The sequence below is a fragment of the Pleurotus ostreatus genome (genome assembly GCF_014466165.1).
Source record: "Pleurotus ostreatus strain PC9 chromosome Unknown scaffold_7, whole genome shotgun sequence".
NCBI classification, from domain to species: domain Eukaryota; kingdom Fungi; phylum Basidiomycota; class Agaricomycetes; order Agaricales; family Pleurotaceae; genus Pleurotus; species Pleurotus ostreatus.
In genome coordinates, this window is record NW_023503162.1 from 1,520,622 (window position 1) to 1,541,677 (window position 21,056).

General features: G+C 50.9%; 10 protein-coding genes across 10 annotated transcripts; 4 read left to right on the forward strand and 6 right to left on the reverse strand.

The window, feature by feature from the left end:
• Nucleotides 1-175: 175 nt before the first annotated feature.
• Nucleotides 176-1,175, forward strand: PC9H_009726 (uncharacterized protein; the record flags this gene model as incomplete). Its single annotated transcript, XM_036779224.1, has 3 exons — nucleotides 176-223; nucleotides 275-658; nucleotides 714-1,175. The coding sequence occupies 3 exons, from the start codon at nucleotides 176-178 to the stop codon at nucleotides 1,173-1,175; spliced, it is 894 nt and encodes a 297-aa protein (XP_036628613.1).
• A 56-nt stretch (nucleotides 1,176-1,231) lies between these two features.
• Nucleotides 1,232-4,000, reverse strand: PC9H_009727 (uncharacterized protein; the record flags this gene model as incomplete). The annotated part of the gene is made up of 20 exons (XM_036779225.1): nucleotides 1,232-1,302; nucleotides 1,358-1,397; nucleotides 1,452-1,505; nucleotides 1,567-1,633; nucleotides 1,685-1,716; nucleotides 1,776-1,914; nucleotides 1,966-2,144; nucleotides 2,202-2,270; nucleotides 2,329-2,360; nucleotides 2,610-2,704; nucleotides 2,762-2,870; nucleotides 2,922-2,973; nucleotides 3,029-3,046; nucleotides 3,102-3,189; nucleotides 3,239-3,291; nucleotides 3,348-3,413; nucleotides 3,470-3,672; nucleotides 3,729-3,819; nucleotides 3,874-3,894; nucleotides 3,953-4,000. 20 exons carry the CDS (start codon nucleotides 3,998-4,000, stop codon nucleotides 1,232-1,234), a joined length of 1,527 nt encoding a protein of 508 aa, XP_036628614.1.
• A 306-nt stretch (nucleotides 4,001-4,306) lies between these two features.
• On the reverse strand, nucleotides 4,307-6,445 carry PC9H_009728 (uncharacterized protein; the record flags this gene model as incomplete). Its single annotated transcript, XM_036779226.1, has 12 exons — nucleotides 4,307-4,391; nucleotides 4,441-4,487; nucleotides 4,518-4,638; nucleotides 4,693-4,863; nucleotides 4,916-4,975; nucleotides 5,025-5,277; nucleotides 5,327-5,424; nucleotides 5,477-5,652; nucleotides 5,705-5,911; nucleotides 5,966-6,168; nucleotides 6,236-6,326; nucleotides 6,353-6,445. 12 exons carry the CDS (start codon nucleotides 6,443-6,445, stop codon nucleotides 4,307-4,309), a joined length of 1,605 nt encoding a protein of 534 aa, XP_036628615.1.
• Nucleotides 6,446-6,669: 224 nt separating this feature from the next.
• Nucleotides 6,670-8,325, forward strand: ATG15_2 (putative lipase atg15; the record flags this gene model as incomplete). Its single annotated transcript, XM_036779227.1, has 6 exons — nucleotides 6,670-7,182; nucleotides 7,291-7,590; nucleotides 7,655-7,828; nucleotides 7,884-7,996; nucleotides 8,063-8,237; nucleotides 8,290-8,325. The coding sequence occupies 6 exons, from the start codon at nucleotides 6,670-6,672 to the stop codon at nucleotides 8,323-8,325; spliced, it is 1,311 nt and encodes a 436-aa protein (XP_036628616.1).
• A 241-nt stretch (nucleotides 8,326-8,566) lies between these two features.
• PC9H_009730 (uncharacterized protein) lies at nucleotides 8,567-10,701 on the reverse strand (the record flags this gene model as incomplete). The annotated part of the gene is made up of 12 exons (XM_036779228.1): nucleotides 8,567-8,728; nucleotides 8,791-8,825; nucleotides 8,897-8,915; nucleotides 8,967-9,007; nucleotides 9,062-9,232; nucleotides 9,280-9,467; nucleotides 9,521-9,630; nucleotides 9,701-9,815; nucleotides 9,875-10,055; nucleotides 10,112-10,277; nucleotides 10,335-10,361; nucleotides 10,420-10,701. The coding sequence occupies 12 exons, from the start codon at nucleotides 10,699-10,701 to the stop codon at nucleotides 8,567-8,569; spliced, it is 1,497 nt and encodes a 498-aa protein (XP_036628617.1).
• A 1,190-nt stretch (nucleotides 10,702-11,891) lies between these two features.
• PC9H_009731 (uncharacterized protein) lies at nucleotides 11,892-14,504 on the reverse strand (the record flags this gene model as incomplete). Its single annotated transcript, XM_036779229.1, has 7 exons — nucleotides 11,892-12,188; nucleotides 12,252-12,847; nucleotides 12,899-13,022; nucleotides 13,079-13,736; nucleotides 13,789-14,210; nucleotides 14,260-14,293; nucleotides 14,341-14,504. 7 exons carry the CDS (start codon nucleotides 14,502-14,504, stop codon nucleotides 11,892-11,894), a joined length of 2,295 nt encoding a protein of 764 aa, XP_036628618.1.
• Nucleotides 14,505-14,963: 459 nt separating this feature from the next.
• On the reverse strand, nucleotides 14,964-16,606 carry ARP3 (Arp2/3 complex subunit, actin nucleation center; the record flags this gene model as incomplete). The annotated part of the gene is made up of 8 exons (XM_036779230.1): nucleotides 14,964-15,099; nucleotides 15,154-15,197; nucleotides 15,244-15,369; nucleotides 15,418-15,573; nucleotides 15,620-16,084; nucleotides 16,140-16,422; nucleotides 16,471-16,497; nucleotides 16,551-16,606. The coding sequence occupies 8 exons, from the start codon at nucleotides 16,604-16,606 to the stop codon at nucleotides 14,964-14,966; spliced, it is 1,293 nt and encodes a 430-aa protein (XP_036628619.1).
• Nucleotides 16,607-16,788: 182 nt separating this feature from the next.
• On the forward strand, nucleotides 16,789-18,680 carry ATG17 (autophagy protein 17; the record flags this gene model as incomplete). The annotated part of the gene is made up of 9 exons (XM_036779231.1): nucleotides 16,789-16,995; nucleotides 17,048-17,110; nucleotides 17,169-17,501; nucleotides 17,555-17,795; nucleotides 17,849-17,927; nucleotides 17,975-18,101; nucleotides 18,158-18,350; nucleotides 18,412-18,575; nucleotides 18,630-18,680. 9 exons carry the CDS (start codon nucleotides 16,789-16,791, stop codon nucleotides 18,678-18,680), a joined length of 1,458 nt encoding a protein of 485 aa, XP_036628620.1.
• Nucleotides 18,681-18,778: 98 nt separating this feature from the next.
• PC9H_009734 (uncharacterized protein) lies at nucleotides 18,779-19,719 on the reverse strand (the record flags this gene model as incomplete). Its single annotated transcript, XM_036779232.1, has 2 exons — nucleotides 18,779-19,228; nucleotides 19,279-19,719. The coding sequence occupies 2 exons, from the start codon at nucleotides 19,717-19,719 to the stop codon at nucleotides 18,779-18,781; spliced, it is 891 nt and encodes a 296-aa protein (XP_036628621.1).
• A 375-nt stretch (nucleotides 19,720-20,094) lies between these two features.
• Nucleotides 20,095-20,982, forward strand: PC9H_009735 (uncharacterized protein; the record flags this gene model as incomplete). Its single annotated transcript, XM_036779233.1, has 2 exons — nucleotides 20,095-20,895; nucleotides 20,938-20,982. The coding sequence occupies 2 exons, from the start codon at nucleotides 20,095-20,097 to the stop codon at nucleotides 20,980-20,982; spliced, it is 846 nt and encodes a 281-aa protein (XP_036628622.1).
• Between the last annotated feature and the right edge of the window lie 74 nt (nucleotides 20,983-21,056).

A 21,056-nucleotide genomic window follows, 5' to 3' on the forward strand; every position in this document is an offset into this window, starting at 1 on the left:
TCATGCCTGCGTATGGAAATTCTTGTGCACAACAGTGCTCACGAGCGAACGCGTTACAGAGGTCATGATAGAGTTGAACCACAAGGTAATCAGAGGCGCCCGCTCTTCGCTAACCGCTAACTCCGGTGCTTCACGAGCGCTAAAAACGCAGCACTGACCGACGACCGTCAACGACATGGATGCTCACGGTGGCATTGAAGATGATGACCAGAAGCTGCTACAGGTGTGCGGTATTGGTACATAACTTCTTTTCTGGACTTCATTTTGCTTCTAGTCAGCGCTTTCCGACGCTTTCAATGTCCCCCCACTTGCTACGGAACGCGTAGAATCCGCACCCGCGCCGCAGCCTAAGGTCGCGACAGAAGAGCCAAGCGCGGATACCAGTAGCTCCAGCTCAGATAACGATGCATGGAAACATGAATACGAGTCTCAGGTGGAAACATGGCGAGAGCAGTCTGCGCTAGCCCGCGAACGGGCTGAGAAGGAGCGAGCTCGTTGGGAGGCGCTACGCGCTACGGAACAACAAGACCTAGCACGGCGAGGTCTTGAGCAAAAGCAGCCACTGGTTGAAGCCCCCTCCGTGACATTCACGTCTTCTTTTGATTCACCAAGCCCAGCCGATTCTCGTGACCTCGTTGCAGGAGAATCTCAGAAGCAGGTAAGTAAATATCAAAACCTGGAGCTTTCGTACCGTTTCACATCGATTGCCACAGGCTGCCCCACTAGCTGCTCCGCCTAGTGGTCTCGCACATGCTTCAGTCACCTCGCGCACAGACAACCCAGAGAAGTGGGAAGATATCCCCTCCTCCTTGACTTCGTCGTTTCCATCCATGTCGTTTCCGGAACATACCGAGACGCCTTCACCGACAAGCAAACCACAACCGGAAGCCACAAAAATCAACCCACCTTCAGCCACAGTTTCTGTGTTTGATACTTCCCTTTCGACGCAAACGCGTGCCAAAGCCTTGTTCGCCGCCGTCGCTATCAACCTACTATTGCCGTTTGTGAATGGCGTGATGCTCGGTTTTGGGGAAATATTTGCGAAGAACGTGGTTCTCCAGTGGTTTGGTTGGAATAAGCCTGCGAGGACAGGACGAGTAGCTACTGCGGTTGGGCTGGGGTTGTCAAAGCCATTTGATATATCTGCCAGAAAGGACCAATCTGGCGGTAAATAGAGGGGTGTATAAATATATTACGATAGTTACGGATATTACAACAGAGGCTACACATATTATAGACGAACATCTTTAGGTATGGCGCGGATTGCCTGTCGGACTCCGAGGTCACCGAGAACATCTTCAGCTGTAATTGTGATCGTCAGGGAAATCCGAAGTGATGGCAGAAAACGTGTACGTACCACCACCTAAGATAGCATCGAAGGGAACGGTACGATGATACTGTATCAAGTTCGTTAGAGAAGTGAGCTAGACTAGAATGATCACGGGCCTCACATGTTCAATCATGGCACCCATACCGGTCTTGGTGATACCACGACCACCAAAGATCTGGAAGAGAAGGAACGTTAACATGTGATCGTCGAATGTCTGTGTGTAAGAAGCGACGAACTTGAACAGCATCGGTAGCAGTCTCCTGGGCCGACCTCGTGGCATACATCTTGAGCAACGCAATTGGACTGCAACGAAGTCAATCAAAAGAAACATACACCAAGGAAGAGACAACATACCCAGCAAGCTTAGCAGCTTGTTCTTTGTAAGCCTGCGTTTCCCGCGAGTGTCAGTCAATGTTTGGGAAGAGAAGAGGCAGAAGAGGCAGACCATGTTGTTCATCTGGTGCGTGATGTTCTCAAGCCAATTTTGGACGCTCTCCACCCGAGCAATCATGGCTGCGAGCTTGCTCCTGATCACAGCTTGGGAGTTCAAGGGCTTTCCGAATGCTTTCCGTTGGTTCGTCCATCTGAAGACATATAAGGACAAGAAGAGGTAAATAGAAGTAGTGCCAACATACTGGAGACATTCTTCCACGATAAGACGCTGAGATCTCGCGGCGGAGCAGCACATCACCCATCGCTCGTGGTTGAAGTTGCTAAGCATGACAAATAGGCCTCCACCAACTGGTCCGAGAGTGTTTTCGACTGGCACCTTGACATTCTCGAAGGTGATGAAAGCAGTTCCAGCCGCGGGAGACTGAGAGGAGCTCGTTACTGCATGTTCTGATGGAGCCTCAAAGAATCTTGCACTCACGTAGCTGGTCTTGATTGGCTTTGTTTCGACGCCCTCTTGACGTTCTACAAGGATCACAGTGAATCCATCCTAGAAGCACGTTTCACTCAGCAGAGTCCGCGGTGGAAAACACAGACGTAAAACTTACCTCTGTTCGACATCCCACAGTGAAGCTGCATACTGTCAATAAACTAATATCACGCGCAGTCAGTGACTCACTAGTGAGCGAAGCTAAGTGTCCAGGAATTCTGTAAGCAGGCCGATCGATGTACACGATGCGGACACTCACGTTCCGTTCGTTATCCACTTCTTACTAAAAGGGGGGTATAATCAGTATACTTCAGCGACGTACTGGTTCAACGCGCAACGCTTACGTTCCTAGCATGAACGTGAGCACAGTAACAAGCTAATTTAGATGGAGGTTCTCACCGTTGATGATCCAGTGCTTGCCATCCTCGGTCTTAGTAGCTGTAGTGCGCAATCCTGCTACATCGCTACCGGCGAATGCCTCAGAGATGGCCAAACTTTGCACCCAATCGTCAGTCGGAGGTACAATGTGCGCGTAAATGATTGACACGAACCAGATGAGCTTCTTGCCTGAAAAGACGTCTGGTACAACCTTCGCCTGAATTTCGGGAGAGCCGAAATTAAGGACGGGGGGAAGCCCGATAACGGAGCCACTCAGGAAGCCTTGGGAGGGCTATTAACGACTGTACTTTAATTTGCACCCATGGCACCTACCGTCTCCGTAACCTCGTTGGCCCGTTCGCACGAACTCCTGGGTGACAATCAACTATAGCGAAGGAAAGTTTGAGCACCGTCGAGCGAATAGTAAAGATGTATCCCACCTCGTGGAAGTAGTCAAACTGTACGTGCAAAGGGTGAGTGGAGGGGATGCACGGTGTATCGGAAGAAGTTTACCTCTTCAGGCTTGACTAGCCCGCCCATCAACTCTTTGCCCTTGAGATGCTTTCCTGGTCCCATACGCATGGCGAGAAGGTTCAACTTGCTACATAGAGGCTCAGTTCTTGTTGCTAGATACGCCATGTGGTACTTACCACGATGCCTCAATGACACTGGCACTAGGAGGCTTTCCATCTTGTTCCCTGGCCTAGAACAACATGAGGTGAGATTGATTGCAGGTGGACTGGATTACAAGGGACGCACGTAGGCATCCGGCGCGACGACTTCATCAAAGAATTGTCGAAGTGCTTTCTGGAAACGCCTGTGATTCTACAAAGAAGTACTCCTTTAGTGTCACCGCGTTTATCTTGAGAAGCTGGGCATACCTCAGTGTAGTATGGGCTGTGGTATCCCTTGGACAACCAGTTTGGTTCAGCATATGGCACCGCGCTGAGTTCGCCCGTAATGCGCCCGTGGATAACGCTAGTCTCTCCTTCAATCGTGCCAATCTGGAGGCGGGCGTACTGAGGCCTTGCGATCACCTCATGCCTGTGAAGCCCGTAGAAGGCTTCTGTGGCATCCTGCCCAGCTGATCATGCAAGAAGTCAGCTTCAGAACAATATCAAATCTCTCTCTGGGACGCACCAATGTCTTCCTCCATAAATACAGATACACCACCTGGGTGGAGGTTCTTGAATCTTGTTACATCGTAGACTTTCCCATCGATGATAATCCACTGAAACGTTCTCATCAGCATAACGCATATATTTATACTATGTCGCTTTCTTACCAAATCGTCGGGGGTATTGTGCTAAACCAGGACGCGCGCCATCAGCATTGTGGGTGTACGAACGAGGTGGAAACCTCACCTTCGCGACTTCGTCTCTGGAGAAGGTCTTGAGTTGCTTTGAGGCCATTTCTGCGGTGGAGGTGGTGGTGGTAAAAGGTGAAGTAGCGACGGAGCAGTAGAGGCCTCCTGTTATATCGGGCGAGCTGATGTCGTCCGCCGCATGTGATTATCCCGAGCGTGTGGCAAGGCGGACGACAAACAAGCAACAAATAGGGCTGAGCCAATCGGAGCGCTGGTAATTCATACCCGAAATGCATCCTCTTCATCCAAGCGACGGAGATAATATCTCCATCCAAGTATATGGGGTATGGGTCCCATTATCATATGAAAACGATGTCTAGTGTACGGTACAAATGTGGGCGATATAAGCAGGTTATAGTCTAGAATCCTTGGGCATCTTGCGCAGTGCCTGTCGTACACCCAAATCGCCGAGAACGTCTTCGGCTCCTCCAAGTACACTGGCAGCGAAATCAGAATCGGCGTCAAATGACGGATGGAATCACTTACGCGTCAAACGGCACCGTGCGGTGGTACTGTTCCGTAGCGGTTAGCACCTAACGCGGAATAGGGAACATACTACTTACATGCTCGATAAACTTCCCCATCCCCGATCTGGTGATCCCACGACCTCCGAAGACCTGGACAGCATCGGCAGCCGTTTCTTGCGACGTATGTGTACTGTACATCTTCAAGAACGCGATTTGTCTATAGGCATGGTCAGTATTAAGAGAGACATCGAAACCGAGACCCTTGACGTACCCTGCCAATTTGTCGGACTGTTGGTTGTAGCTCATGTTGTTCATCTGGTAAGTAACATTTTCAAGCCAGTTCTGAGCGCTTTCAATTCTAGCAACCATCTGAGCGAGTTTGGCTCTGATGACTGGTTGCGAGTTTAATGGTTTCCCGAAGGCTTTTCGTTGGTTCGCCCACCTGGCGGCGTCAGCTTGAACTGACATCGCGATCAAAAAAGGAAAGACCTTACTTGAAGCACTCCTCAACGATAACTCGTTGCGATGAGATGTTTGCGCATGCCATACCCCATCTATCACTCCGTTTAGGTACTGCAAGGTCAAGATCACGGAAATGCGCACCGTTCGTGATTGAAGTTACTCAGGATAACGTGGAGACCTTTGTCTTCAGGTCCAAGCGTATTCTCGACAGGGACCTTGACATTGTCGAAGGTGATGTATGCAGTTCCGGCAGCCGTTGAATAAGACGTCTTGATGAGCTTAGTCTCCAAGCCCTCCTGTCGCTCGATGCACAGGACGACCATGCCCTTCTCGTTGCGACAACCAACGGTGAAATAATCTGCGAATGCACCGTTCGTGATCCATTTCTTCGTGCCTATGCCCGAGATATGAGTTTGCCACGTTCTACGAAGTAATGCACTCACCATTCACTATCCAGTGTTTCCCGTCTTCAGTCTTCTTAGCGGTACACCGTAGACCTGCTACATCGCTACCGGCGAACGCCTCGGTAATAGCAAGACATCTAAAAATAGAGATGAAGCCAAGTGGGACTAGTTGAGACGTGCAAAACTTACACGAATTTCTGGCCAGAGAAGACTTCTTCCACGATTCTGTCGCGTAGCGCTGGTTGGGCGAAGTTGATGATAGGGGGGAGTCCAATCGCAGTTCCTCCGCCAAGCCCATCAGTGTAACCACGGGCATTCAAGCGTCCCAACTCTTGAGCCATGATTAATTCATGGAAGCAGTCGAACTGTCGGCGACTATTAAAACCCGCGAAGTAAACGGCATCGGGACAAACTAACCTCTTCGGGCTTCACGAGCCCATTCATGAGGGTACGACCTTCCAAGTGTTTGCCGGGACCAAAGCGCATCGCGATAATATTTAACTTGGCCATCTCATCAAAGACCGATTGCGACGGGCGTTTGCCATCTTCCTCTCTGGCTTGAGCGTCCGGTAGAACAACGCGTTCCACAAACTCGCGGAAAGCTACCTGGAATTTACGGTGGGCCTGCGAGGGACATTTAGTTGCTTCGTCGTTGGAATGGTTGGAAATGAGACGTACATCTGTGTAGTAAGGACTGTGATAACCCGGCGTAAGCCATGTAGGCTCTGCGTATGGGATCTCGCTCTTTGCACCAATGGCTCTTGGTTTGATTTGTTCCGTCTCTCCTGGGACTACACCAATCTGCAAGCGAGCATACTGAGGCCTCAGCAGAACTTCATGCCTGTGTAAGGAGAAAAATGTGTCTGTTGCGTCTTGTCCGGCTAAAGGGGACATTCAGCATGTTATTCAGGTATTGCGCCCGCGAAATGGGGTAATAAATCAACTCACCGACTTCATCGTCAAGCAGGACCGCGAAGCCACCAGGGTGCATAGCACCGAAGCGTGAAAGGTCATATACCTTGGAGTCCACGACAATCCACTATATTGTTATCAAGTAGTCAGCACTAGCAGGACCTCCAGAGACAGAAAACTCGCCAGATCGCCGGGCTTGTTGTGTGTCGCTATCTCCTCCTTCGTGTACTGCTTGGTCTTCGACATTTTCTCCAGTAAAAGGGTGTCTGTAGAGAAAATGAGATGTCAGGGAACTATATACGGACTTCCGGCAATAATGGACGCGGGTCGGGGCTGCACGGTAGCCAATCAAGGCCCCCGGAATTTGTCAAAGATGGGGTCAATCACATGGCGCCGCTGTGCAGGGAGCTCAAGGCACGAGCGCTTATTTGGCGCAGCTGTCCCATGTCTTCAAGTTTCAGCGATTCACGATGCTGCCGACGACGTTGACGAGCTTGATTGTCTCGTTTCTCGACGTTTTCACCAGCAGATACCATTTCTCTACCACCGCCCCCGCCCCCGCCCTCGCCCCGCGCCCTGCTAAACTTCAGTTCCAGTTACGGCACTTACATGCTGTCTCGCCGTCTGCGCACGTAGTCTTCTCTGATATCACACCTGACTCTATTTCACGGCGGCCAGTCTACGATAATTACACGACACATGAATTTCTGTCGGGGTCGAACCAGACGACCTACTCGCTTCACACACGCCCGCTGCGCACCCACCGTTTGAAGTCATTTCAATCACACTCGGAAGCCCGGTTACGATCTCTTCATCATCTGCAGACCACTCCTGCCCATCAATTGTGGGATGAACCAGAGGAAGTGGATGGTCCAGATGTACAGAATCGAGAGACCCTTCTTGAGTTGGCTAAGATGACGAATAATGCGTATCTGGAGCCTGGACAAGATGGATGGTATGATTTGGACGAGCGGTGGAATGTCGTGAGTGCTCTTGATGCTTACGTGCTTAATGCTCTTTTAGCTGATCAATGAACCAACTGAATTCATTCACGTCTTGATGAACGGTCGCCGATTACCCTTGTGCTTCAGTCGTATCCTTTTGGCTGGGAACCTGATGCTGACGGCTTTCGAGGCCATGTCTTTGCAACCCCCGACAATTCCACGGTTGTTCTCTCAATCAAAGGCACTTCTTCTGGCTTCTTCGGGAATGGCGGACCGACTGTGAAGAAAGACAAGCTAAACGACAACCTGCTGTTTAGCTGTTGTTGTGCTAGAGTAGATTTCACTTGGTCTGTGGTCTGCGATTGCTGGAGGGGAGGTGGCAAGTGCGATATACAGTGTTTGGAAGATGCGCTGGTGGAAGAGAGTTTGTTTTATCCGATTGGGACTGTGAGTGTCTTCATTCATGATTGTATGCTGTGGTCTGAGTGATCGGGACGTGGTTGGCAACTAGAATCTTTACAATAACCTAACATATATGTATCCGGACTCGGACATCTGGGTGATTGGGCATTCCTTGGGCGGTGCGCTAGGGAGTTTGTTGGGTGCGACTTTTGGTGCGCCCGTCGTGACGTTCGAATCTCCTGGAGAGAAGATGGCTGCAGGGAGGCTACATCTGCCTTCCCCCGTATGTCCTAGTGTCTCTTCATCCTTAATTAGTCTGAACTCATTTCACCGATTAGCCCTCCACACATCATATCACCCATGTATACCACACAGCAGACCCAATAGCCATGGGTACATGCACAGGCGTATTGTCCTCATGCGCGATCGCTGGCTACGCCTTAGAATCACGGTGCGACGCTCCGTCTTCCTTCTGTAAATGGTCGCATGTATCTGATATAGTGCATTATTATTTTAGTTGTCACTTAGGCAAGACGATTCTGTACGACACAGTCTCGGTACTCGATTGGAGCGTCGACGTGCGCAAACATGGTATAGTCAACGTCATAGAGAAGATTCTTGCGGAACCGTGGCCTCCGAGCATTGAAGAGGACAGAGAAGTCCCCGAAGCGAAGGCGGAAGAAGATTGCGTGGTGAGTTCCGCATTTTGGCCAGGATAGATGGAATACTGATATTTGATGGTAGGAATGCTACAGCTATGAATTCGGTGATTTTCCGTGACTAGACATTTGATGTTCCATTCCTTGGAACCGGACGACACATGTATGTATGTCCAGCGTCAGTGTCTTGACGGTCGAGATTATCCTATTTCGGCACAATATACTTAATTGTAAGGATACTTTGGGAGGATGTTTTTCTGATCATAGCTCTTGGCTGGCTACTGAATGCTGCTAAACCAAATGGGATATAACCTATGCATGGTCACCTCCGCTGTTGATAGCCTGTCGAAATCCTCGCCCCGCTAAGCCGTATTCCTTCTTCGAGGTTTGACCAACAGATGCGCATTCAAAGGCGGGAAGATCGCCCCAGCAAAAACCACATTCTTCGGTCGGGTGGTCTGACCAGCGGGAAATTTGATATCGTAATTCAGAAGGAAGTAGGCTATTATGACTTTGAGCTGCATCTAAGTAGATATTAGATATCGCGATACAGTATTGCCGAGAGCCATACGATGAGTCAACTCACTGATGCGAAGAATCGCCCTGGGCAGGCATGTCTACCTAATTACATATGAATTGGTTAGTACGCTCCCTTTAGGCGCGTCGAGAGTGATTGTGGATCATTTGTCTACCTAAGCCAAAGGGCAAGAACTGTGAATGAATCCATTAGATGGAAATTAGAGCGTTGAAGAATAAACGTACATGGTTATCCACCGTCGTAAACCCATATTTCGCACCACAATCTAAGGGGGAAATATTACTCTAGCACTGGGGACATGGACGAATATTTCACTAACCGGTCTCTGCTCTGATCTTGGAAAACCTGAATGGATCGAAACGGTAGGGGTCGCGGTACACTTCAGGGTTAAAATGGATACGTCTGACATCGAAAGCGACCTCGTGGCCAGCGGGTATGACGACTCCATCAGACAAAAGGCCATCTGCGATAGTCCGGCGACTCATGCCAACTATGTCGATTGTTAACCATAACCCAGACAAGTGGTTAGATTCTCACACAAAGTCAAACCGTGGAAGCGAGCGATTTCTCTTAAAATGCTGTCGATCTTCGTGAATTTATTCAGCACAGATTTGGTCCAGCCGCCCTCTTGTTCGAGAGCTTGTTCAACTTCGATCCTGATGCTGTCAATGTCCTCAGGGGACATCTGAGCCGCCTCAAATAGAGTATGAGCAAAGAAGAGCGAGCTGAGGGGTTTCCTAGTCAATGATGCAGCAGTTATTGTAGGGGGGCTACCCACCTGGTATGTATGCTGGCAAAGTTGATATTTAAAATCCTCATGGATAGATCGTCTATGTCTGAGGCCAGATGCGGAGGTACATCATTGATAAGGAGCTCTGCGAGGTTGAACTGAGAGAGAGAGAGAGAAGAGTCTTGTGGTCGGAAATTGACATAGAAGCCAAACGAAGGAAGGACTCACAGGATGATCATCAGAAAGTGTTCGCTCTTCCAGACGCTTAGCGAAGTACGGTTTCAAGAAAGCCAGCGGTTGCTTTGAGCCGCCCCAAACGGATGATAAAATAAAGTAGGCTAGGCTAGATGGTATGACGAGTAAGCCATTGTATCCGCACAGCACTAAACATGCTATACACACGGTCGTAAGATGACGGGGGTCCAAAGCAGGATTCGCCCATGGACGAAGACGGTTTCGGCGAAGTGAACAACTGCTTTAATGAAACCCTCGTTTCGGCATAGGTCCGTGCCCACGATGGCACGGTTGGTGATACGGGCGACTATGTACGGTATGTCGTGCATTACTGGCAACTCAGTATATTCTGAACAGGCACATGGAGTAAGCATCAACAGCAGCCAAAGGGTGGTGTAAGCGTACCAGAACCAGGAAGTAGCTTCAAGGCCTGTCCCAGTACGACGGTCGTCTCGTCCAATATATTTGGGAGCAATTGAGGAATTCCTTTGGTGAATTCCTTTCGTACAGTAGACATATGGAAAGGGGTGGCCTGTTGATTGGAATTTAAGAGATGATCGAATTGCAGCATCTACGCCAAGCGTCAGAGTTACTAAACCAAACCACTGGAAGATAGCCAATGTCGTACTTCGCTGACTTGAGTGGGTTGATTAAACTTGGCATACGTGGTCAGCTTCATTTGATGCGTAGCACGGCGCAAGAAATGAACGAACAATCGTGTCATCGCTGGAACGCAAAGTTTCCAGGTGGTGGGGATCAAGGACAATCACCCAGCCAGAAAGGGACGGCACGGCGAATGAACGACCTGCAAAGAGTTTGCGAGCTTCATTTAGAACCTGTTCGGTGTTTATGGTGAATCGTAGTGCCGTGATAAAGTAACTGATTCCTCCACGTATACCGATGCGAGGGAGCCCTTTGGGTGCACCATCGACGAGGAGATGGTAAACGATGAACGATAAAGCCACGGGAGCTAACAACATGGATATCATGGTCATTGAAGACCATCACGGTGCTCCTGCGGGGCACTTAAGTACTCAGATTGGCTTTGCGTAACGCGAAGAAGGGGTTTGGTCAAGCCTAGAAGACGTTCCATAGTATAGTGGAAGTGGCACTCGAGCCTGAAAGGCATTTGAAGTGATGGCACTTCTGAAAGAGCGAGCGAAAGGGCGAGCGAGTTGCGATCCGCAGTGCATGCCTGCCTGCACTATTTCTGATCATCAGAGTGTGTCAAGTTTCCGTAGAGTTCAAAACCAAACTCACATGTAAAGTTCGCGCGCTGCTCGGCGGTGGAAATGAAAATGTTGAAGTCCAGCGCCCCCTGTCTCTCAAGCTCACCCTCCTAACTCAAGCTCAGCCAAATACCTACTGGTCCGTGCGCACCCCTCATTTCGTATATAATCGCGGCACCTCCGTTCTGTGTTCCTTATCTCTTGTGCTCGGGCATGTACTGTCGCCAGTGAGGTCTTTACCGAGGCACAGTCTTTTGCTGATTGCAAATTACACATCCGAACCCGTCTGTTAGCTTCGGCTTTCAGCAATTTTTGGAAACACCCTCCCTTTCTCTACCTTGTGACGGCATTGTTTTATGCTTGAAGGAGAGCAAGACTAGTTAGTAGAAATAGCAGTGAATAAATCATTTGCATTGGCACTACTTCTTGGAGTGAAAACTATACCGACACATCTCATCCCGTTTGATCCTTGTGTAAACTCAATAGATCTAACATTTGGATATTGATGCCTTCCAAAGGTGGTATGGTACGAGCGGGTACAGTGACGGCGATGAATACCAGGATTCGAGGAAAGTTTCATAGGCTTGCGCTAGCTAGAACTCGTAGGCCAACTCGTAGAACTTCGATGGTGGATGTCTCGACACCAAATGCTTTGTGTTCGATGATTGATGAAACGTGAGCTTGCTGCACGGCAGCTTCGAAGAATCTAGACGTACCTGTGAATCGAACTGTACCTCTGCTCGAGTGGCAAGTAAAAAAGGTGTCCAAAGTGGACGCTCGCCGATGCCGACAAGCCATAGATATTGTACAAACTACTAGAAGTACACATTTTGCACAGCTGTAACATAGATACGACAGTAAAGAGTGACTAGTATATTCTACGATTCTATCCTTCTCCAATTTAAATAATATCTTACACCAGAAAGTATCACCCAACATAGTTAACCCTCAGATGTTCACTCCTCAACCTGAATCACCAGGGTGCCGAACGACGCCTCCTCCGCCCCCTCCGCCTCCCCCGCAGCCGAGAGCGAAAGCGTCATGCGCAGGTCCTTGGGCACGCGCGACCGTCCACGCTCGACTTCGATTTCCGCCGAGTCACGTCTCGCCTTCTTCCCCTTCGACGCACCCAGTGGTGGCTGCACGAGGAATATCGCGACGATGGCAAGGATCAGGATCCCTGCTGCCGTGTTGAAGACTGCCTTGGGGAAGGTGGCGACGGTCCCACTGTATATCAAACCGAAGATCAAAGGCTGGAGAGGAGGAAGTCATTATTGTCAGCGAGTGCAAAAAACAGAGTGGAGACCAAAACTCACCCCTAGGATCATTTGCCCGACGGCCTGCAATACAGCGAGCGCGCCGAACAGCTTGCCAGCAGCAGGCGCTGCTCCGGGTGTCGACGTAGGCGATCCATTCGTCGTGGGGTCAGCGTTCTCCTCAGAGGACAATGCACGGGCCTGGAGGATGCACAGCGCCAAGCTCTGCACCGCGGGCATGAACCCACACCCAAAGCTCGTCAAACTCGACGCCATCACGAACAGCGCCTGCGAGTGCGCCTCCGCCGGCGAGCCCGAGCCCGGAGTCGCGGAAATCGAGGGGGAGGTGTGCACTTTGTACGCGGGCGAGGGCGACAGCATGACGAGGACATTCGACGTGATGTCGAGCATCAGCGAGGCTCGACACAGGCTCATGTCGAAGCGCATCTCGCGCGCGAGATGCGCCTTGGTCAGCTTCGGCTTCCCTGACTTCGATTTGGACGGCGTGCTTTTCGGGATTTGTTTCGTTGGAGGGACCGGGATGTTCGTGTATCTGATGTTGTTGCCAGTGAGGTGGCCGACGTTCGAGGCCTGTGAGGTGGAGGCGGATTTGGTTTTCTTGGACCCTGGTTGGGGTTTGAATGTACTGATAATGACTGCAAGGAGAAATAAGATCACTTGTCGGCAAGAAGGATGATGCAACTCACAGGGTAGTATAAATAAGAGATGGACAGCGCGGGCACCGCCCATGAAAGAGATGTAATAACTCAAGACCTCGGCGGACCAGCCATAGACATGGACAGCGTATAGATATTTGATCTGAAATATACCCTATATATTGTGGAGATTGAGAAACAAATTGACCTCGATATAGCGGGACCACTCACAGCAGAAAGATAATAGCCAAATAACGCGATTGCCAGGAATGTCAGACTCCAGTCGCTTCTGCCTTGTACCTTCTGGGGGAGGAATATACCAAGTGGCTGTAGCACTCGCATGATGAAGTTCGGGTCACCGCCTGCCTTGCCGCTCTCGGGGTTCGCGCTCGAAGACGACTCGTCGCCCGCTACATCTGCAGTGACAAGCGCCCTGCCTTTCCCCTTTCCTTCACCATTGTACTCGAACCGCGCAGCCGCTTGCTTTTCCTTGGAGAGCGACTCCGGTATGACGAAGAATATGAGCACAAGGTTGGCCAGCGAAGCGAGCGCCGACACCCAGAACACAGGCGTCACCGATTGCCGAGTCGGATCGGGATGCATGGCGCCCAAGTAGTCAAAGAACTTGACAGAATTCGAGTGCCTGATTAGCCAGCCACCAATACTGGGACCAACGCTGAACCCCAGATAGAATACGCCGGTGAAACGAGAAAAGATATGCGCGCGCGAGCCAGCTGATGTGCAATCACTGATGTAAGCAGAAATGCCCGCTTGCAGGGCAGACCATCCGCCCAGCGACCCCTCGATGATGGGTGCCAGGATCAGCAACTTGTGTCCGTGCGCAGCAAGCGGGCTCGATGGTGTAGACACGAGAATAAATGTCAGATCACTGTCACGAACGATGGTCAGTATATAACAACGAATTATTATGAGGAACCTACGTCATGAGAACTCCCAGCGTTGTGAGAGCCAGCACTCGGCATCGACCGTATCTTTCGCCAAAGTGACCCCACCACCCCGTTGTCAGCGCCGACAGCGAGCCCATGATAATCGTCATCACAGTCTGGATCCTCGCCGCTCCCGCCTGCACATCCGAGTCAGACATGCAGCGTTCAGAAGGCACCGTCATGGGATCCCGGTCTTCGTCACCGGTGACATTCGAGATGAAATTCAGGGAAACGAGTCCGGCATTGGGGAGGTATGGGCTCAGTGGGTCGATCGTAGATGACAGTCCGGCTACTCCGGTCCCACGCAGACGGACATCCGCGGGGGCATGCTGCGAAGTGTGGGTAGAGTTCTTGTGCAAGGCCTGGCAGGCCAGCTGCGTGAACACCTCCACTCTTGGAGCCAGAGTCATCCCTCGCTGCGATAAGTTCAGCGCATAATTCTGATATGATAAGCACATGGCGTACCACGAGAGCAGCTGCGACGGCGAACGGAACGAGCCTGGGCACCGATAAGATTAATTTATTCCTACGTGTGTCACAGCTTACCATAAAGGCCTGGCACGATAGAAGGGCTTTCTTCGCGGTGGTGGCGCTCCCAATAGCGGCTCGTGCTCAGACGGAATGTCTGACCTGTGGCTACTCGATGTCGAAAGCTCGGGGGTAATTAGTGCGCCGAAAACGACGGCGTCAAGCTTTGGAGGGTCCGACATGGTGGTGGTAAGAAGGAAAGGGAGTCCGGGCCAGCCTGAATCAGCGTGTTGGTATGTCGCCGCTCACGTTCATTAGGTGAGGCGTCGGTTATTAATAGCTTCGATCGTGAGAACGTTCTCTCTCTACCTTGACGGTCAGCGCCTCTTCACTTAGATTCAGAATTCAGAATCATAAGTGACAGGCAATCGTGATCTGCTAGTGCTAGCGATGATCTCTTGGAAATGCTCTCTGTCAGAGGAATTGCACAATTATATCGTACCAGAAAACATGTACCCCGAAGGCACATCTCCGGGACTTTTAGTACCAGTAAATCGTTATCGGACCGTCCACAAGCTCATTGTCTTCACACTATGCTTCTATTACTCTTCTAGGAATCCGGAGTCGTTGGAATTGAATCGGTAAATGAATACATCGAACCTGAATTGTCCGCTACATGCTGGCCGCCTTACATCTCATTATTATGTCGCGCTGCCGAAAATCTGGTACCTCCTGCAGATACTTGGCCCAATCTCGTCATATTGAGCCTTCGTGTGGCAAGATGTGTAGAATTCCGGGAGCGACGCCAGCAACGACCCACCGAACCACACAGCGTATCTAAATACACAACCATATTCAGAACACAGCTTAATCGGTGCAACGCCCACTCACCTTTGCCGCTTGTGCGAGATAACATCGACTTCGACTCCAGATGACTACGGGCGAGTGAGTACGACGACGTCTACAAGTCACCCTACGCACCTTCAGCACGCTACCGCTGGCAGTCGCACTCGCATCCAGCCGACGATCAACCAATTGCTTCAGATCACGCTTTAGCCGTTGTCCAAAGTGCTGGAACATTGTCGATCCACCAGACAGCACGATGTTCTGATTCCAACTGTCAGTGCGCGACCAGAAGATGTGTAAGCTGCTCACCTTGTACAGGCCGCGGCGTACGTCGATCGGCGACTGTTGAATCACGTCGTCGACGATCTCAGGCAGCGGCGTCAAGAAATCCGACGAGTATATTTCGGGGTTGAAGAAGATCTCAGGGGCCAAGAATCGCTCGTATCCGACGTCGAGGGTGTATTTCTGTCATCCATTTAGAATTGGAAGTGATGACCAACATTCTGCTTACCCTGCCGGTGACGGTAGCCTCGCCTTCGTACCGCTCAAAGTACTTGTACGGTTCCGCGTCGTACTTCCTGAACTCCCTGACGATATCCTGGCAGACGTAGCTGTAGTCCTCCTTGACTTTGCTCGCCACTTTCAGATGGTCCTCGGGCGGCACTGCCGTCATCTCGCCGCGCTCGCGCATCAGATTCAGCACAAACTGCGAAATATCGCGCCCGGCGATCGGGATGTGCTTGATGGCACTACCAATAACGTAGCCTTCAGCGCAAGGAATGACGTGCGTCACGCCATCACCCGAGTCGATGACCGTGCCGGTGAGCGTTCGATCGACGACGCGGTTGGAAGTCCATGATGCAGCGAGAGCAAGCACGGCCTGGACAGCGATATAGAGACCCTTAATGTTGAACGATTCGAAGAAGATTTCGGCCGTTTGTTCTCTGTTCTCGGGTGGATTGAGAGGTGGTTCGGTCTGTTTGCGACATCATGTTTTGATTGGATCTAAGAGTACAGGTGATGCTACTCACGAGGAGAAAGTAGTGATCCTCTGGCTCGGCCCGTAGGTACTTGAATATCGTCTGCTCCCAGTACCGTTCCATGTGATCCCAGTTGTCAATCATTCCATGGCGAATGGGATAGTGAACGCCGTAGCCGGGAGTCTTAGCGTTTGCAAGTGCCTCATCGCCAATGAAGAAGTCGAGGTCCTCTACTCCACGTTTCGATGCTAGATTGCCTGGCTTCGCTGGGACTGCGGGTCCCCGCGACGTTTGGGAAGACGAGCCACGGGTAGCAATAGCAGTTGGGAACACACTGCGCACTTGTGAGGAGCCTCTCAATCAAGATCGATTCACTACTTACAAAGATGGATCAGAATTCCCTGCAAACCTTTGGATCAGGGTGTATCAGTCGATGTATCTGTTTGGGACAAATCCACATACCCGACTTTTGAATACCCTGTGCCATTGTCGCATATAATTGGGGCAAGTTGCGCCATGGTGACGGGACTCACGGCGAAGGTGATGGGTGAGGAGTGAGCAGATTTGACCGCGCAGCTGAGGGTTGTTTGGGTCTCAAGCAATCTCCGCTTTGGGCGTCTAATGTAGAGATACTAATTTCGAGTCCGTACCTTTTCTGATTTCGTACCTTCATGGGGGTATTCACGTCTCTGGCGTCGAAATGGATCAAGCAGCGAGTCTCGGACGCGTAGAGCAACCTCATCTTGTCTCGCTGGTACTTCAGTCGAAGAAAGCGCTGCAGCAGGGTGGTCTGCTATGCTCGACCGCCGACAACATATCCAAATCGTCCGCGCAGTGCGCTGTTGATGTTCTTGCGCTCGACGCTCGAGTCAGGTGGATATCGGACGCGGTGGCTGAACAGCTCAAGGTGCGTGACGGTTTGACTTGTGACTCTCAAGTGCGGCTGATACGGAAAGCAGCTCGCGGCCAGTGTGGCTAAAAGCATAGAGGAGAAACGCGCACAGCTGCGAAGGAGCATTTCGGTCCGTGTCTCTGACCTGATCCTGTGCGCTCTTTGTAGATTTGACGAACCGATGCTAGGAATGGGACAGTTCCCGTGCGCGTCATGCCGATGACCTCGAGCGAGTTCTCGAATCTCTGAGCAGCCAATACGTTCCGCCAGGTTTCCACCAAACGTCCTCGGATTCATCACTATTTGGCAGCCAACATTCGCTGAATGGGAAAGCAGAGGAACGGGGGCGGAATGGGCATGCGGTTTCTGCTCAAACAAGTCCGTCTGCGACAATTCTTGGACTTCAAGACGGGCGAATGCATAGTGATCGCAGGAAGTGGAAGACCCTTCGCGACTTTGTTGACGATGGGGCAATAGAGGACGCGTTGGAAATCATTGAGAACGACCGTACAGCATTAGACGTGAGTTGCTCGAATTATAAGCTTGCGTTTCCGGGTTCAACAATCGTCTGCAGAACACATTAGCCAAGACGGATCACTTCTCAGAGACGCTGCTGAAATCAATAGCAACGATCGGAGAAGCATTGCAGTCGTCGCAAAGCTTTCCTATGATAGAAAGAGAGATTTCGACCCAGCACGAGCTTATGCACACCATGGCTAAGCATTTGGAGAGCCTCACATCCCACTATGACGAGATGTCCAACGCTCTGCACGACGGGGAGAATGGCGAGGTATTCACAGATGATGATATGGAAGGTTAATTAATATCTTCATGTTGACCGCACATGGCATGTACTGACCCGTTGTAGCCATGAACCGTGATACCGACGAGTTACCCGCTATTATGGCCGAGCTAGAGGACGGCGTATCTGTGATCCAAGCCGCTCAGTACGTGGAACCCATCCTCTCCTTTGATGAGTTCTCATTTCTTGTAGTGACCGGTTGGTGCATGCTAAACAGACTCTCGAGGGGCGTACAGAGAACCTTGCGTCTGTACTAGATGATCTCGACGAGCTTGGGGATATCATGACCGAGATGCTAGAGACGCAGCAGAACACGGAGGTCAGGGGCCTCCTATTTATCTAACGCAAACAAGACTAACGACCCTCTCACTCCAGGCCGATGTAGACTCTCAGCTAACGGGTCTAGAGCAGCATCTCGTAACTCTTGAGCATTTAGTGCAACAATTCGTCTCGTACCGTAACTCATTCAGCAAGCTGATACTGGAAATCGCCCGACGGAGACAATATAACGAAGCTGCGGAAAATATAGTGAAGGGTATGTTGGCACAGCTAACAGCGATGACAAAGGGTGCGCGCCTCCTTCGATGCCTCAAACTCTGTTGGCGGGACTGACCAAGTACATCCATTAGAGGAAACTCAAGTACGGGATCACTTCAATGAGGAGCACGGCGCGCACCTACCGGAGGACATATGCTTGTGCATTAGCAACCTTCCGACGAGATGGCAGGTCGTACCGTTGTCAGATGAGGCTGCTGAGACGTTTCCGGATATAGACGAAGATCTTATTTCTGAGGTCCGTGACTAGTCGCCCTCTTGCTCGTCCTGTAACTAAGGGATGTACGTGCAGGCTATGGCGCGTGTGCATGGGAGTGATAGAATCGGCCCAGAGAGCATATGATTCTTGACGCCTGCTTTCATTGCTATTTATGTATGTATTTTATTCTCAGAGCAAGTTTCATTCGTTGTAGAATATGTTCAATATTATATAGATGAAGCTCAACTCTTACTACGCTTCCACCAACCTCGCGAGCTGACTGTCGGCTGCTTACTTGTCGATGCTCGCGCTTGTCTCTCGGTCTGCTCCCATTCATCGTCGTCTAGGTACTGAGCAACAGCCAAACCCTCCAGACTTGTGTTAATGTTCTCTCCCATTTCCTTAGCCTTCGCGGCTTCTTGCGCGACTAACTCGGGATCATCGGCCAGTGCGACATATGCTTTAGCAGTGTGCCAATCCAGCTCCTTCGTCAGGACTTGCAAGCGCTTCGCCGCGCACTCACGGTCTCTGCGTTGCCGGCGTTCGACGTCTCGCTTGACCTCGTCAGGGGATTTGACAATGTCAATTCGAGTAGCTCCTGGCAGTGTCAATGATGTGCGGGTGTGTAGTAAGTGAGGGGTCGTATTCATCGTGCTAGGAGGTAGGTTGTTAACTCTACAAAGCTCACGGGCCTGAGTGGAGCTTGTGAGATCTTGCGTGACTACTTGTCGGATGAACTCACATCTACGCCCAGTTTGAATGCGATGCCGTGGAGGGTATCGCCATGTTTAATGTGGTACAGCGAATCATTGCCTGCGAAGGTGGCCTGTACGGGGTCTGGATCATCCTCTGGTGCCTGTGCTTGATATACTGGTGGAGGTGTCCTCCGATGTCCATCGTTGTCGGGATCACTATCTGGATCTTCGTCGTCGTCTCCTATCACATACGTATCTTCATCCCTCACCGCTCCAGTTATGTTATTCGGTCGCTGCGATCTGTTACTGGCGACAGCATCAACACCACCTAGGCACGCCAAGCAGGGGTCATATCTAGCAAGTCGTGGATTCGATTTGAGGCAGTTTGGGCAGATGGGACGCCCGCAACAAGGAGTAGTGAATACCTCGTGTGCATGAGACCTGGGAGGCAGGGAAGACGAACAGGCCAAGCATAGTGCAGACGCCATGATTGCAGCTTCACCAAGTCCGGCGGGCGCTAACATTGAGTAGGTATTCAGGGGAAAGGGGCAACGAAACCTCCCGGCCCCACGGTAACAAACAACTTTTCTACGAACGGGAGTGCTCATAGTTTTTGCAGTATAACCGTTTATTACTAAACTGAAGCTGGCCATCCGCGAAGAGTGCGACGTTGTAGCGGCTGGATCCATCAATAGAACGAGTTATCGACCTCCGTGTTTATTTTCTGAAGGAACGGACAAACACTGCCATTCGGAGGAGCAATACCAATTGATAAGCACCCGGGACCTCCATGCCTCCTAATATTCTTTCCGGAACACATATAAATGCCAGCCTGAACGTATGTCGCCTTACTGACTGTCCCGATGCTCGACACTCTACCAATAACCCCCTACGCCGAAGCAAGCGCCACCCCCGTTCGTCTTCCCCCGGACCTCCCTATCGAAATAATCTCCAAGATCGTCAGTCTATGCTGGCTTTCTCCTCTTACCAATGTCGAGCGCATCACCTTCATGAAGTCGTCCGTGTTAGTGTCCAAAGCTTGGACTATACTATACAGTGAAGTGGCATTCAAGGACGCTTTCATTCCATCGCTCGGGTACGCGAAGTATTTCCATAATCTCCTCGATGATGCGTCGGCGATTTTCGACGCCGACGTCCATTCTATGCCCGACAAACACTGCCGCTCGCTCACATTCCAAATCGAGAGGCCAACCGTCGAACTCCTTTTGAAACGCGAGGTACAATATAGCCCCGATAACAACAAGAGCATATTCGACCTACTCGACTGGGTTACCGATATACCGTACCTCCCCCATCTCCGACGCGTTTCTGTCAAATACCTCGATTGTGGGTACACAGATCTCTTCGACAACATGAGACTGGTCACCTTCCCACCCAGCGTAACCGACCTCGACATCTCATATACGTTCAGACCCAACGTGCCCTCCCACTTCATCCACCAGTTGCAGAAGACATATCCGGCCACCTCGCCAGAGGGGCTTCCGCTCAATCACGTCAAGAAGTTGAGCGTCTTCGGTGGAGGTGTCTCCGCGACACTCGCGTTGCTGGTGACGAGCTGTGTCGGTCTGGATGCAGTTCACACGGATTTAGGCAAGGGTACACCTAGTAGAGAAGAGAAGGAGTATCTATCGACACTCAGGGAGGTCTGCGAGGAGAAAAGTATCAATCTGACTTTATATCATTAGCCTGCTATCAGCCCTCACCTACTCCCTATCTTATTTAGTATTTAATTTCATTTACTTCTCGGAATGCTAGAAGCAACTTGGTGGAGTCAAATAGTTGCGTCGACGCAGGTGTAGCTCCC